The sequence below is a fragment of the Mercenaria mercenaria genome, unplaced genomic scaffold (genome assembly GCF_021730395.1).
Source record: "Mercenaria mercenaria strain notata unplaced genomic scaffold, MADL_Memer_1 contig_1512, whole genome shotgun sequence".
Classification (NCBI taxonomy): domain Eukaryota; kingdom Metazoa; phylum Mollusca; class Bivalvia; order Venerida; family Veneridae; genus Mercenaria; species Mercenaria mercenaria.
In genome coordinates, this window is record NW_026459491.1 from 1 (window position 1) to 14278 (window position 14278).

General features: G+C 33.0%; 1 protein-coding gene across 1 annotated transcript; it reads left to right on the forward strand.

The window, feature by feature from the left end:
* Positions 1-12093: 12093 nt before the first annotated feature.
* LOC128551672 (uncharacterized) lies at positions 12094-13282 on the forward strand (the record flags this gene model as incomplete). Its single annotated transcript, XM_053532571.1, has 1 exon — positions 12094-13282. A coding segment is annotated over exon 1 (1189 nt), but the record flags the coding sequence as incomplete, so codon positions are not given.
* Positions 13283-14278: the final 996 nt, after the last annotated feature.

A 14278-nucleotide genomic window follows, 5' to 3' on the forward strand; every position in this document is an offset into this window, starting at 1 on the left:
CTTGTTTCTGGGGTTCTGATATGAAAAAGTAACGAGTAATAGGAGGTTTTATAGAACAGTAGACAAAACTAGAAGATGTTTTTGTAGAAAAATGTATGTCTCCCCCAATGCATAGTCATGTAGGCAAGAAGTCAACAGGGGACAGGAGCAAAAGTCAAAGAGACACTGATGGTTGGCTGCAACAGGGATCATCTACTTGGCATGTCTAAGTTTCAACATTCTGGGTCTAGTGGTTCTCAAGTTATGTATTGTAAACAGTTTTCAATGTTCAGGCCCCTATGACCTTGGCCTTTGAATGAGTAACACTAAAATCAGTAGGGATCATCTACGGTGCATGTCCAATCATCCTTTTTTAAGTTTCAACATTCCGGGTCAAGTGGTTCTCAAGTTATTGACTGAAAAGAGTTTTCTATGTCCAGCCCCCTGTGACCTTGACGTTTAATGGAGTGACCCCAAAAATAATAGGGGTCATCTACTCTGCAAGTCCTATCACCCTATGAAATTTGAAGGTTCTAGGTCAAATGGTTCTCAAGTTATTGACTGGAAATGGAGACATAAATAGTGTAATGTAACAGTTTTGAAAGGTTCGGAATATTGTATATTCTATAAATCATTGTTTAATATGCTACGTAGAAAGATGATAAACCGTAATACTTGGAAATATTGAAAGTTGCTGAATTGTCAAACCTGTCACAAAACATGTAGCCCAAGGGTTAAACAGGTATACTTAGTTGTTTATATCATTTACTTCCGGGATCAAAGTTAGATATGTTAAGGAAAAAGGCAAGACGAATTGTGTAATTTTACATAGCGGCTAGACTGCTTAATTAAATATATATGCTGAAATATAATTATCTAGAGTCAGTTAGATTTAGAGTTAGAGAGAAAAATGGGTTAGAAATGCTAGATTGATTAGGTCACCTTCACTTAATAATATCTAGCTAAAAATGTTATGTTTGAATATTAAAGACTGTTGCTATAATAAATAAAACTGGTTAAAAGGTTATGTTTGTTGTATTGAATGGCCACGCTACGTTACAACGCGCGTTTCTGGAGACGCAGACCAGGATGAACCTTTGGAATGTTGTCAGGGCACTACGAAGAGCACGCAATACCACTAGATGATCACGCCAAGAAACAAGGTTAGAAAACTGTCTATTCTATTTGCTTGTTAAATAATTTATTTTAAAGTGGCAGACAACGCTTTAATTCAGCAAATTTTTCAAGATTTGGCCATACAATTAAAAAATATTTCCACCGCAATAGGAACTCAGAGTGTAAAACATATGATTTCAAAATTTGATGGTAAATCAAAAGATTTTAACCCGTGGGAAAACTGAGAATATTCTATTTTAAATGATTTTAAATGATGATAGAAAGAATTAATTTGCTCCCAAACTGAAACAGGGCCAGTGTCAGATTTTATACATAGATTTTGAACAAAAATCAAGATTGTATTGGGCTGCTTTAAAAACATGCTTTTTTCAGATTTTCTGAGATCCCGACTCACAGCATGTTTTATATTTTTTGCAAAATATAAAACAAAATGATGAAAATGAAAATGTCTTGCTGAAAGTTATTAACTTGGCAAAAGATGCCTAGAAAATCAAGATCAAGGTCAAAATCATATTGAAAATTTAGAAATTATTCAAAAACAGTTAATGGGTATTTTTTGAGGGTTTTAACAAAAAAATTTTTCTTAAAATCATGCGAAAAAGAGTTAATATACGGGATGTGGGGATCCGTATTTTACCCATTAGGGAAAAATAGGGAAAAAAATTTAAAATACGGGCGTGTGGGGGCTTGTATTTTTAAAAGTCCTATACAAATTTTAAAATAGGGTTTTTCCCGATACTATGAATAGGGAATTTTAGTATACAAAAACCCCGTTTTTATTGAAATACGGGAAATTCAAAAAAGGGTTTATTCTGATCGTATACAACCCGATTTCCGATATGTCTGGGTCGGGAATACATAAATCCGTATATTACAAAAAATACGGGACGTAATTTCCCGTATATGTTTCATATACAACCCCGTATATTTCCGTTTTTATTCTGGTATACGGGTTATTATGTTTGTATTTTTGAAAATCAGGGATTAAATTTCCCGAAATTTTCTTGTATACAACTCCGTTATTTCCCGTATATGCCGGAAATAGGGGTTTTAAAATAATTTGTATATTTCGAAAATCGGAAATATGTCCGTATATCTTGGGTGTACAACCCCGTATTTTTCCCCGTTTATCCAAAAATACGGATTTAAAAAATTTGATATTTAAAAAACGGATTTAAATTTTTCCCCGTTATTTTTGTATACAACCCTTTTTTCCCGAAATTTTCGGGATATACGGGGATGATAGTTTTATATTTTGAAAAACAGGGTTTAAAATTTTCCCGTATATTTTTCGTATAAAACTCCGTATATTTCCCGATATCCCGGAAATCGGGATTTAAATAATTTTTTATTTCGAAAATACGGGACTATTGTCCGTTATGTTTGGGTATAAAACTCCGTTTTTTCCCCGTATATGCGGAAAAGGGGTTTTAAAAACTTTATTTTTTAAAAAAAATACGGGATGCAATAAAATTGGTAGTGAAAATTTTTTTCCCCGGGCCATTTCAAAGTCAAACGTTTTCATGTTTCGAATTTGTACGGTTGTAGAATGAATGCCAATTTTGAAAAAAAAAAATGTTTTTTTAGTAATATGACATGAACTGAAAAAAAAGCATTCAGGCCCCAAAAACGGGAAAAATTTAAAATAAAAAAGAATGAATCCATTATTTATCTAGCGCGTTCCGATTTATTTTAACTTTTAATCAAAATAGCGATTGAGAAAGAAAAGGTTAATCAATTCATCCCTATTTATTTGTATGATAAATCTTTCCGTTGACATCCCATTGTAAAAACTAATGAAGAAAAATTTAACTGTTTTTCTGCACTTTTTCCAAACGTTGTGCATACATGAAATTTTATAGAAAAAAAAGAGGAACTAATCCATTTTTTTTTTTGTACTGAAAAGTTATAAGACATGTTTTGGGAATTTACATAAAATAAATTTTAAAATTTTTTTAAACGAAAAAAAATCGATATAATGGTTGCGTCCAAAGATTCGAAAAAACCCCTTTCTATGAAATATTTTATTTTTTCGTGGCACGTTTTAGTCCCACGTGCGTATGTGGTAATTCACACGTGTGGGGGTGATAACTACACGTGCGCAAGTGACAGACGTTTACTACCATGTGCCCTGGATAACTAAACGTGCGAACGTGTTACTGAAATAAAAAAGCGTGAAAGATCTGCAATTTTTCAAAATGGTGTTTTCATAAGGAAGTGTTATTTTAGTTACTGTAATTTACAAAGAAAGTGTTTCTTTTTTATGAAAAAAGGGCTGTATCCGATTAGTTTCTTTTGGAAAATATTTCATTCGAAGTGCAGTAACAACTGCAAACGTATAGCTTCCATGCGAAGTTTTAGCTAAATAGTTATTACGTGCGCAGTTTTAATCAACACTTGCATGGATCTAACATGTGCGAATGTGGTGTAAACGGTCACGTAAAAATAAAATGTTTCCTATGTCCCCTCTATTCCACGTGTATACACTGTGGCAACTATTTTATTTCTCGTGAAGTGGGCCCTTTTATATTGACCTAGCACATTGAAAATTTGTTTTTTTCCATAAATTCATTTCAAGCCCAACAAAAATACGATAAAAATATTAAAATATAATTTTTTAGTTGATATTATACTTCGCATGTGCGGGTAGCGGGGCGGCAAAGTTTTTTGCTGCCAATATCGGGGTGTGGGTTCGAGTTTTGGCCATCCTTTTCCCCAAATTTTTTGCAAATTTTCCACTTTTTGTCAAAAGCCCGTGATATTTATGGTCCATTTATTAAAAGTTTCTATTCACCCGTTGTAAAAGTCAATTATTTAAAATATTCTAGAAAAAAAAAAGACACTTTACCGTCACAAGCGTACTAAAAAATAATTTACTTTAGAAAAAAAAAAAAAATTATAAAGAAAAACAGGTAGCGATAACATCACTTTACTTTACTTTAAAGCAATGAAAACCCGGGGTAACGGGGATGGCGTGACAGATTGACTGTATAAAAAAAATTTTGCTTAAAATTAACGAAAACCTCGAAAAATAGGGCAAAGATTAATGAGTGTTTTTCATTAAACAAATGAAAAAATTTTTACCCTGATTTACCCACTCCACGAAAAAAAATTTTACATAAAATTTTCTGCCAAACATTTTTTTACGCAACTTTAAATTTGATAATAATTTTTTGATTTTAAACAAATGAAGATAGCCCATGTCCCCTAACCCCGGGAAAACCCAGTCTGAAAATTTCTAACTTTTTCTCCCTGAAAATTGAAATATCAGAACCGATGAATCCCAAATTAACACAAATTGCGCAAATAATTGGGACTTAATGATAGATTTAGGTACCCAAATCAGTTGGAAACGCTTCGTCACGCTTCGCGCTTTTCATATATCCCGAAGCGTAAATTGGCTCAAGTACGCACGCGATAATCTGTATTGCAACAAGGGAAAGGAAGTCACGAGTAAGTACTTATTTGATTTATATTTTTTTAATTTTTTAATAAATGTTTTTTTTTTGTGACAAACCAGCCCATGATTTATTTTAAATAATCGGAAACAGGGTTGCTTTTTATTGCTTTAAAAAATTTCAAAAGCGTCAAAAAAGGTCATTTAAATTTTTGTAATCTATATAAAAATGAAATTCAAAATAGCCTTTAAGTAGTTCATTCATTCATTATCGTTTGATCATTTCTTCACAATAATCATTTAACTTTTTTTTTCATTCTTCTTTTATCGATAGTTTACAAGATTCGTCCCCAAATGTTGTGTTGCAAGTTTTTAAAATAAAAAAATTCGTGCAAAATCATTTGATGATATCTTGGGGGGTTAAACGAGATTAAAGTTGAAAGGACAAAAACAACTCAAAGAAGTTTTTTTTCGTAGAAGAGGTACCCGAGGCTGCTTTAAGAATGAATAAGGCGGCACGCCCGTTTTTCATTTGATTAAAACGGAATCTCGGGAAAAACATTAATAAGTTAATAAATTTCAATCTTTTTTTTTTAAAAATGGGTACCCGGGAATCTGACAAAATAACACTTTTTTCTAGTGGCATTTTGCAAAAAAATTACAAATTCTTGCCTCTGTTAGAGGAAAATGTTTTTTTTCTGCGAAAAAATCAGTGTCAGTATGAAGAAAAAATACTACATGTATTCAGTTATTTTATTCTACTACTTTGTAATCTATGTAAGCGGTTGTCATGCGTATTTTTTTTCCAAAAGTATTATAAAAAGGTTGATAATTTAAAAACAATTTATATTATGTAGAAATTTATTATTAATCTGAAAGTTAAGAGTTTCATGTGACCCAAAATCATACTATATAGTTTTTGCATTACCAATTTGTTAAAAATCCTTAAAAAACCCATAAAGCGGGGGAAAAAAAATTAAACCAATTTGTCATTTCCTACAAAGTTTGTTTTTGTAACCAGGGTGGGGGGGGGTGAATCGATTTAAATAGCTTTGGTTATTTTATTTTTTTTTTCTGTGCATTTACGGCAAACGGTTTTTCTAACGATGTACTTGAATAAGTTTTAAAATTTAAAATTTAAAAAGAAATGCGGAACAAGTCGAATATGTTTTTAATCTCATTTTTTGTCAAAAAAGTTATAATAGGAAAATGGTATCTAACTTTTAACCTTTTTTCATGTAATAAATTGTCGTCTGCTGGAAAAAATCCCCTCTTAAATCGTAAAGTTCATTCAATTTGCTCCAAAATTGGAAGAAATATTGTCAGGTAGCAAACAGCTTGGAACCTGATCAGACGCGATTTTTCGGCGTTTTATTGGTTCCAAGCTGTTTGCAAAGGCGTTTTAAAATTTTCCTGCACAGGCTAAGGGTTTAAAAAACGTTACATTTAACACTAAAACAAACATTTACTTTCAGGACCTACATTAAAACAAAAAGTAATTGCTGGTTAGTCTGTTTTTTAAATCGTTTTTCAACGGACCATTTTGACTTTTAACAAATTAAAGTTGACGATATTTCCGATTGACTGGGATTTTTTCAGTTTTCTGTTTTTACGCCCTTTTAAGCTGAAAAAACTTAAATAGACCACAAAAAGTCTTTTTTTTCAGCGGGCCAAAAAAATGTACTTAAAGGGTTAACCATGAAACCATAAAATTTAAAGTACCTATCACTTTTTAGTAAGTGGGTTTTATATTTTTATGACCCCCCTTAAACAAAAACTGCGGATTTTCTTTTTCCCCCGGCAATATTGTATACACAATGAAATTTAAAGGTGTTAAACATTTGACACAATTAATTATTTTTTTTAGTGTAAATATGCAATCTTTGGGGTTTAAAAAAAATTTTTGAAAAAACGCAATGTTTAAACGAATACTAAAAAAGGCACTGGCCCCCAGATCGTCCGACAAGAACAGAAAAAAAAAATAAATTGGCCGTGCCCGGAAAAAAAAAATGTCTTAGTTTTCGACCAGCATGGTCGAAAAACCCAAACCCGCGCATCCCCGTATTGCTCAGGGTCCTGCTGTTCGCTAACAGTTTTTCTAAATTTCCCAAAAGGCTTTTAAAGCGAACAGCTGGCTCCTGACCAACTGCCGGGTGCGCAGGCTGGGCTCGATCCATGTGGTCGCAAACCCATATGTTGGTTTTCTCATGGGGACGGCATTATATTTTTTTAGATATGAATATTAATGGTGTATAATTATGCTACTATACTGACGACTATAATGTTGCGAAACCTGAGAAATTTTTGTTTTAACTAATTTTTACGATAAAAAATTGATTTTTAACGGCATTAAACACTAAACCCTCCCTTGCGTTTAATTTTGGGAAAGACAGTGGAAAAATTCTTTATTTTCCCGGGGGTCAGGTTCGTTTCCCGGCGCGACCACATGTATTTTTTTTCGTCATAAATTTTCACTCATTTAAAAGTATAATTATCAGTTCCTGATTGCAAGAGTCCATTTTTTAATTTAATGGTGCATTTTTTTTATTCCAGGTTGACACAAGATTGTTTTTGGAATCAAAAAACGGGGCGACTATTTATTTTCAAAATAGAGAATATCTTATGTGTGAAGTTTCTACTAGTTTGATAACAGATGCGACAGACAGCCCCGGTAAGCCATTGTTTTCAGTGACATTCGTAACAAAGTAAAAGCTTATACTTATTGGAACAGGAACTGAAAATTTTTTGTGGTTTCATCATTTGTAAACCCGCTTACATATCGTGTTCCAGAAAAAACCCAAAATGCGTCTTTTTTAAAATACATCTTCGGACATTTGGGGGGGGTGTACGTTTTTTAGAAGACAGCAAATCGAAAAGCCTATAGCGGAATCGCATTCATGGGAAAAACGAAAAAATTTCAGACAATAGTAAAGAAGGATACTCAACTGATTTGTTGGTCAACGCGAGAATTAAAGTGCGATGCTATTTTTTCAATCAGAAATGAAATATAAAAATATAAAGAAAGCTTGATGTTATTGATTACCACATTTTAATTCTGCTTATTTATTTGGGCAAGAAATGAAAAATATTTTTTATAACCGTTTTAAAAAAAATGATTTAAAAAGTATTTAAAATTGAATAAAATTTGTTTATCTGCATGTCTCCAATTTAAAAACAATTGTTTTTTTCTCATACCCCTTTTTTTTGTCTTGCTTTTTTTCTAAAAATACCGACTGCTTAGGTATCACCAAAAATTCATTTTGTTTTTCTTTCCCCTGTGGCCCATATCAAAATCAGTTTACTAAAAGAAAAATACGGGATTTTTTTCTATACATGCAATACGGGAAAAATCTGGTAAATGTACTTTTAGAAATCTGGTCCCTGAATTCCCGAATACAAAACCAAATTCAGTCTAAATGTGACACAAATATGGGTCTGTATACTCTGCATATCTTGCATAAACGGGGAAAAAAGGCCCCTATATCAAAAAACGGGTTTGTATTCCCCCGTATATCAATGCAAATCATTCCCTATATGAACAAAATATAGTCCCTAGCCTGTATAATAAAAAATACAGTTTCGTATTTTCCCCCCTATATGACACAAGTACGGGATCCGTATATTGCGTATACCATGCATTATGGGGTAGCCTAGCACGTATATCAAAAAGTAAGTTTGTATGTGCCCGTATATGACAAAAGAGGGATCCGTATACTTAGTATATCATCGTATACGGAAAAAAAACCAAACCCGTATATTTTAAAAAAACAAGCCCTATATGTCCCGTATTTAGATGCAACACAGTCCGTATATGACAAAAATCGGGGTCCGTATACTAGTATTTCTGCGTATCGGAAAAAATCCGAAGCCCGTTATTAGAAAATAAATCCATTATGCCCCTATATTTGTGCAATCACAGTCCGTAATGACAAAAATCGGGATCCGTTACTCGTATATTCGGATTACAGGCTCGTTACGTGTTCCGATATTCTAAAATGGAAAATATCGGGAAAAAAGTCTCAAGACCCTTTTGAATAAATGAAAAAAAAACTTATGTTAAAGAGGAACAAAATTTTACGGGAAATATACATTTTTGTTTTTTCGGCGTATAGGGATCCCCTAATGCATGACAAATATACGGACTTTTCCCCTTTAAAAAGATGTTCCGAATCGGGATCGTAATTAGGGGCCGTATATTTGTAAAATACATCCCGTAAACCCCGTATTTTCGAATAACGGGACCCTAACTCCCGTATTTGGCCCTTTTTTTTGAGTGAATGAAAGTTAGGTGATTTGCCGGAAACTTTTAAAGGGGCATTGTCAGCTATGAATGAAAAAAAAATTTAAAAATCGGTTTTTAATTTACGATTCGGAAATGTTCTAGCCAGCAAAAAAGTTTCGAAACGTCAAAAAGCTAAAGAGTTTGATCATATTCGCCCCAAGATTCGTGTAAAATTTTCCGAAGGCTAGGTCAAATGTCAAACAATGTAGGGGCAAATCCCGAAATATGTTCAAGCAGTATTAAAACGAAAGAAAGCCACTAGACATATGCGAAATTAAGCCAAAAATAAAAATTTAAAACAATTAACAATTGGGGAAAAAATATAATTTAAATTTCTTTGGAAATTTTGGGAAAATTTGGACATTTTATGAGAGAATGTAAGAGTGTATTGAGACCTAAAAAGAACATATTTTGGCCTTTAAACTAAGATCTTCCTGTCATAAAGAAGTCGATGGTAGGAAAAGTGATTTATCAACGTATTTTATAGCGCTAGCAGGAAATCCAAACTCTTGTACAATTAGAATAGGGAAACAGAAGATTAGGGCATTAGTAGACTCTGGAGCAGAAGTCTCATTAATTAATAGGAGGACATATGAATCATTAAATAGAAAGCCAAAACTATTTAAAAATCATAAAGTTTCATTACAGTCTGTAAATGGTAACTCACTGCATGTAGATGGATACACCAATCTTATTTTTCGAATAGGTGGAGAAAAAATAGAACATAAATTCTTTGTGGTCTCAAATATGAATAGAAAAGCAATACTTGGAAGGGACTTTCTCATTCAAACAAATGCAGAATTTATTTTGATCTTTTATCAATGAGAGTTAAAAATAGCTATGTCACATTACAGGAAGATGTACATATTGCTTCAGTAGTTAGATTGCAAAAAGATACTGTAATTAAACCTCAGACAGTGCATATTTGTTCAGGATAATTAAGAAAAGATTCTAAACAAAAGAATTTTAAAACATATGAATTAAAAAGTGTTGAAGATGGTTATCTTAGTACAGAACCTGGTTTAATGGTAGCTAATTCAGTCATAAAATTACGAAAACATCGTAGGTTTCCTGTTATGTTAGTAAATTCTACGAATAGAACAATTAAATTAAGAAAAGGGTGTGCCGTTGCAACTGTTGAACAAATTGATGAAAAATGTATAGCTTCTGTTTCTGATGTCAATAAATTATCACATAATAAGGGTGAAAAATTAAGTATTAATACAAAAGAAATAGTAGCACCTAAAGAACTCTTTCAGTATGTAGAAAAATTAGTTAAAACAAATAGGGACGTTTTTGCGATAATGACTCAGAATTGTCACAGACAGATACGATTACAATGAAATATTCCTACTGTAGAATCATGAACCGATAAAAACAGCGACCATATAGAGTGCCATTAAATGACAGAAACATTATGAGTGATGCTATAGATGAAATGCTTAAGGCTAACGTAATAAGACCTTCTCAAAGCCCTTATGCAAGTCCTGTTGTGCTGGTTAAAAGAAAAAACGACAACAGTACCAGATTTTGTATAGACTTTAGGAGGATCAACGCCCTGGTGAGACCCACAGCATATCCTCTACCTCATATCGATAATATATTGGCTCTTTGAGGTGATTCAAAATACTTTACTACCCTAGACTGTCGCTCAGGATTTTGGCAAATTCCGATAGATGAAAAAGATAAAGAAAAAACTGCATTTACCACATTCAGGGGTCTATTCGAATTTAACGTTATGTGCTTCGGATTAGTTAATGCCCCGGCGGTGTTCCAGGAACTAATGTCTAAAGTCTTAGAGGGATTAGATTTTGCTGTGGCATATTTAGATGACTGTCTTATATTCAGTAAAACATTAGAAGAACATAAACGCCACTTAGATTATTATTATTATTTTTCAACGGTTAAGAGAGCATAAACTTAAACTTAAGTTGAAAAAGAGTCAATTCATGCAGCCTAAAACCGAAAACTTAGGTTTTGTCATAGATGAAGATGGCATCAGACCAAATCCTGATAAAGTTAAAGCTATTAGGTCACTTCCGGTTCCAAAAAATGTGCGTGAAGTTCGAAAAATAATTGGGGCTTCCTCGTTCTATAGACGTTTCATCCCCTCATTTTCAGAAATAGCAGAACCTCTTATAAACTTAACAAGGAAAAAGTCTCCATTTATTTGGACAGAAGAATGTCAGAAAAGTTTTGAGAAAATTAAAGAACAATTAACAGCTATTCCTTTCTTATCCTACCCAGATCCAAACAAGCCGTATACACTGTATACCGATGCCAGTGATAGTCATGTGGCAGCGTGCTTAACTCAAGCATGTAATTCACCAGAATCAGATGAAAATAAAGAAAGGCCTATATATTTTCTGTCTCATAAACTAAGTGAAACACAAAAGAAATACAGCACTATTGAGAAAGAGGCATATGCCATATTTTATTCTTTGCAACGTCTAGATTTCTTTTTACACAATGCTGAATTTACAATCAAATGCGACCATTCTCCGCTTCAGTATTTATTAAAAAGTCCAATGCAAAACAAGAAAATTCAGTTATGGGCATTGTCTATTAGTGGTTACAACTGTAAGATAGAGTATCTTCCAGGAAAGGCAAATGTTATTGCTGATTTCTTTTCACGACCACCAGAATCTGACAATAAACAAACAGAAAGTGAGCAAGAAATTGAACCAGATATAAATGACAATACCTACAAAATTTCTGACAAAAATACAATGAAAAGCATAAATGTTATAAACTCTAACAACTTAAACCCGAAAGAAGTAGCTAACAAAGAATATCAAAAACAAGATTCTTTAGTTGAAACTGTCCCAACATTTGCAGATTTAGATATGAGATTAGAACAAGATAAAGATCCTGCAATTGTTCAGATGAAAATGCAGCTTAAGCATGGTGACCCAAATAAGGCTGAATTCAAGAAGTATTTAGAAGTAGACAATGTTCTATACTATATTTCAAACCCAGATGAAGAACCAGTTATGAGACTGTTGTTCCTAGTCATTTGAATCATTAGTTATAACAGAATATCACAACAATGGTCACCCTGGTACCAACGTATGTTTGCAACTATAAAAACAAAGTACTACTGGCCAAATATGTTTAAAGAACTTCATAGATATGTAACAACTTGTGTTGATTGCCAGTCTAGAAATTTGACAAAGGTTAAAGCTCCTTTAAGAAAACAAATATTGCACCATTTCCATTTGCTATTGTTTCAATAGACATATGTGGTCCTTATGAGAAAACACTTAGTGGCAATCGTTACATCATTTGTTTTGTTGACATGTTCAGTGGTTTTCCAGAAGCTTTCGCAGCTCCTGATAAAAGTACAAATACAGTAATAGACTTACTTTTGAATGAGATATATCCTAGATATGGATGTCCTCTCCAGATAATTCATGACCGAGGGTCAGAATTTACGAGTTCTGCCTTTAGGGAGGTCCTGAAAGAGTTAAATATTGACAATGTATCATGTACAGCATACCACCCTGAAAGTAATGCAAAGCAAGAACGAATGCACAGAGTTCTGCATGATATTTTAGCTAAAAGAGTTCAAGGTAATACACGTGAATGGGACCTCCATCTTAATATGTCTTTAGCAGGCATACGTTACAATGTTTCTTCAAGTTCAAAGTTCACACCTTTCTATTTAGTTTACAACAGAGACCCGATTTTACCTATTGATAATTTGCTAAAGCCTAGAGCTAAATACCATGGCGAAGAGTTTCACAAGATAGTTCTTCAAGAACAACATTCAAGTTTCCTTACAGCTTATAGACATTTAAAACGCTCAAAACGAAAGCATAAGGCACAAGTAGACAAAAAAGCAAAAGACATTAAGTTCGAAATAAATGATCCTGTCTATTATAAGAACTATCAAAGAAAAAACAAGCTTGAAGATCGCTGGAAATCGCATTACAGAATTCTTGAACAAAAAGGTCCAGTTACATACCTTATTAAGAACCAGCTTGACAACTCTGTTGTTCAAGTACATGCAGATCAGATAAGGCTTGCTGACATTGCTGAATGGCCCGAACGCAAAGCTGTCAAAGGTTATCCAAGACGAAGGGTTAACTATGTAATACCTCCAGATGATTCTAGCTCAAGCAGTAATGATGAATCTGATGTTTCTGATACTGAAATATCAAACAAAATCAGAAAAGTTAAAATGCCTAAGAGCACAAATAGGGTCCGTCAAGAACGTGAAAATTCTTCCTCAGAAGATAACATTCCTTTAGCTCAGTTAAGAAAACATTTAAGAGAACAGAGTAGGGAACAAAATGACACAGAAACTGAACAAAAAGCAAGCAATACTGGCGAAAGTTCAGCTAGTATGGGTAACAATACAGAAGAAAACAATTACCTTGATAATGAATCCCGCATGGAATCAGGTGCTTCGCATTCTGATCAGTCCATAGAGACGGATGACATGGATACACAGTCTTTGTCAAACGAGTCTGAAAATAATCAAAGTAACATGGTTATTGAAAATGTTACAAGACACACAAAGACACCTAGTCTTGTTATGAAACATGATACTGATGACAAACAAAAATATCTGCAAATGATATTAAGTCACATGACTGAGAGTGAAAAAAGCAAAAATATGATGTTAAGTCAAATGGCTGAGAATGAAAAAAGCAAAAATGACATGATGCAAGGTCTGCTAAAGACATTGTTTTAGACTTAACTGTTAGACAATTGTTTCAGGGCTTAAACGAAGGTCCTATCTTAGAGAATACTTTGCTAATTTATAGCATAATATGATACACAAGAGATTGGTAAGAAAAGTAGCGCTATATGATGACGTTGATATTTCCAAATGACTTCACCAAGGTGTATATTCATATACACTGTATTGTTTTTTGTAAATATCTTCAATTAAAGTTATTGTTCATACATTTATTATTATAATTGTTCGGTGCTGGTTAAGTTCCTAATGCACAAAGTTATATTTTCTGCATAGTAAAAGGCTAGTAGAAAATACAAGATACAACCATAAAGTAACATTTTTTCTTTAATTCTGTTTAGAACAGAATATCTATGCTGTTATTCACATTTGTAATTATTGTTATCAGAATATTTTAATGTCAAATCATTTAGTGTTCTGAGACCTGTGAGAACAATTATACCATGAGGTTCACTAGTTTAAGCATATTTTAGTACTGTAAGACGCATGAAAACAGTCATAATGTGAGATTTACAATAAGGGTTATTGATAAATGTATACAATAAAGTATAAAATTGCCTCGCTAACATTTTTAATGTATATTTTGTGTTTTGTTTCTGCAATTTAATGTCAGCTGCAGTCTGTAGAGTATTAAAACCGGTGTCACGATAAGTTTCTCCACGCACCTGTTTACATTAACTGGTGTCATGGTAGATTTCTCCACGCACCTGTTCCAGAAACCGGTGTCATGAAAGGTTTACACACGCACCTGTTACAAAATCCGGTGTCATGGTAAATA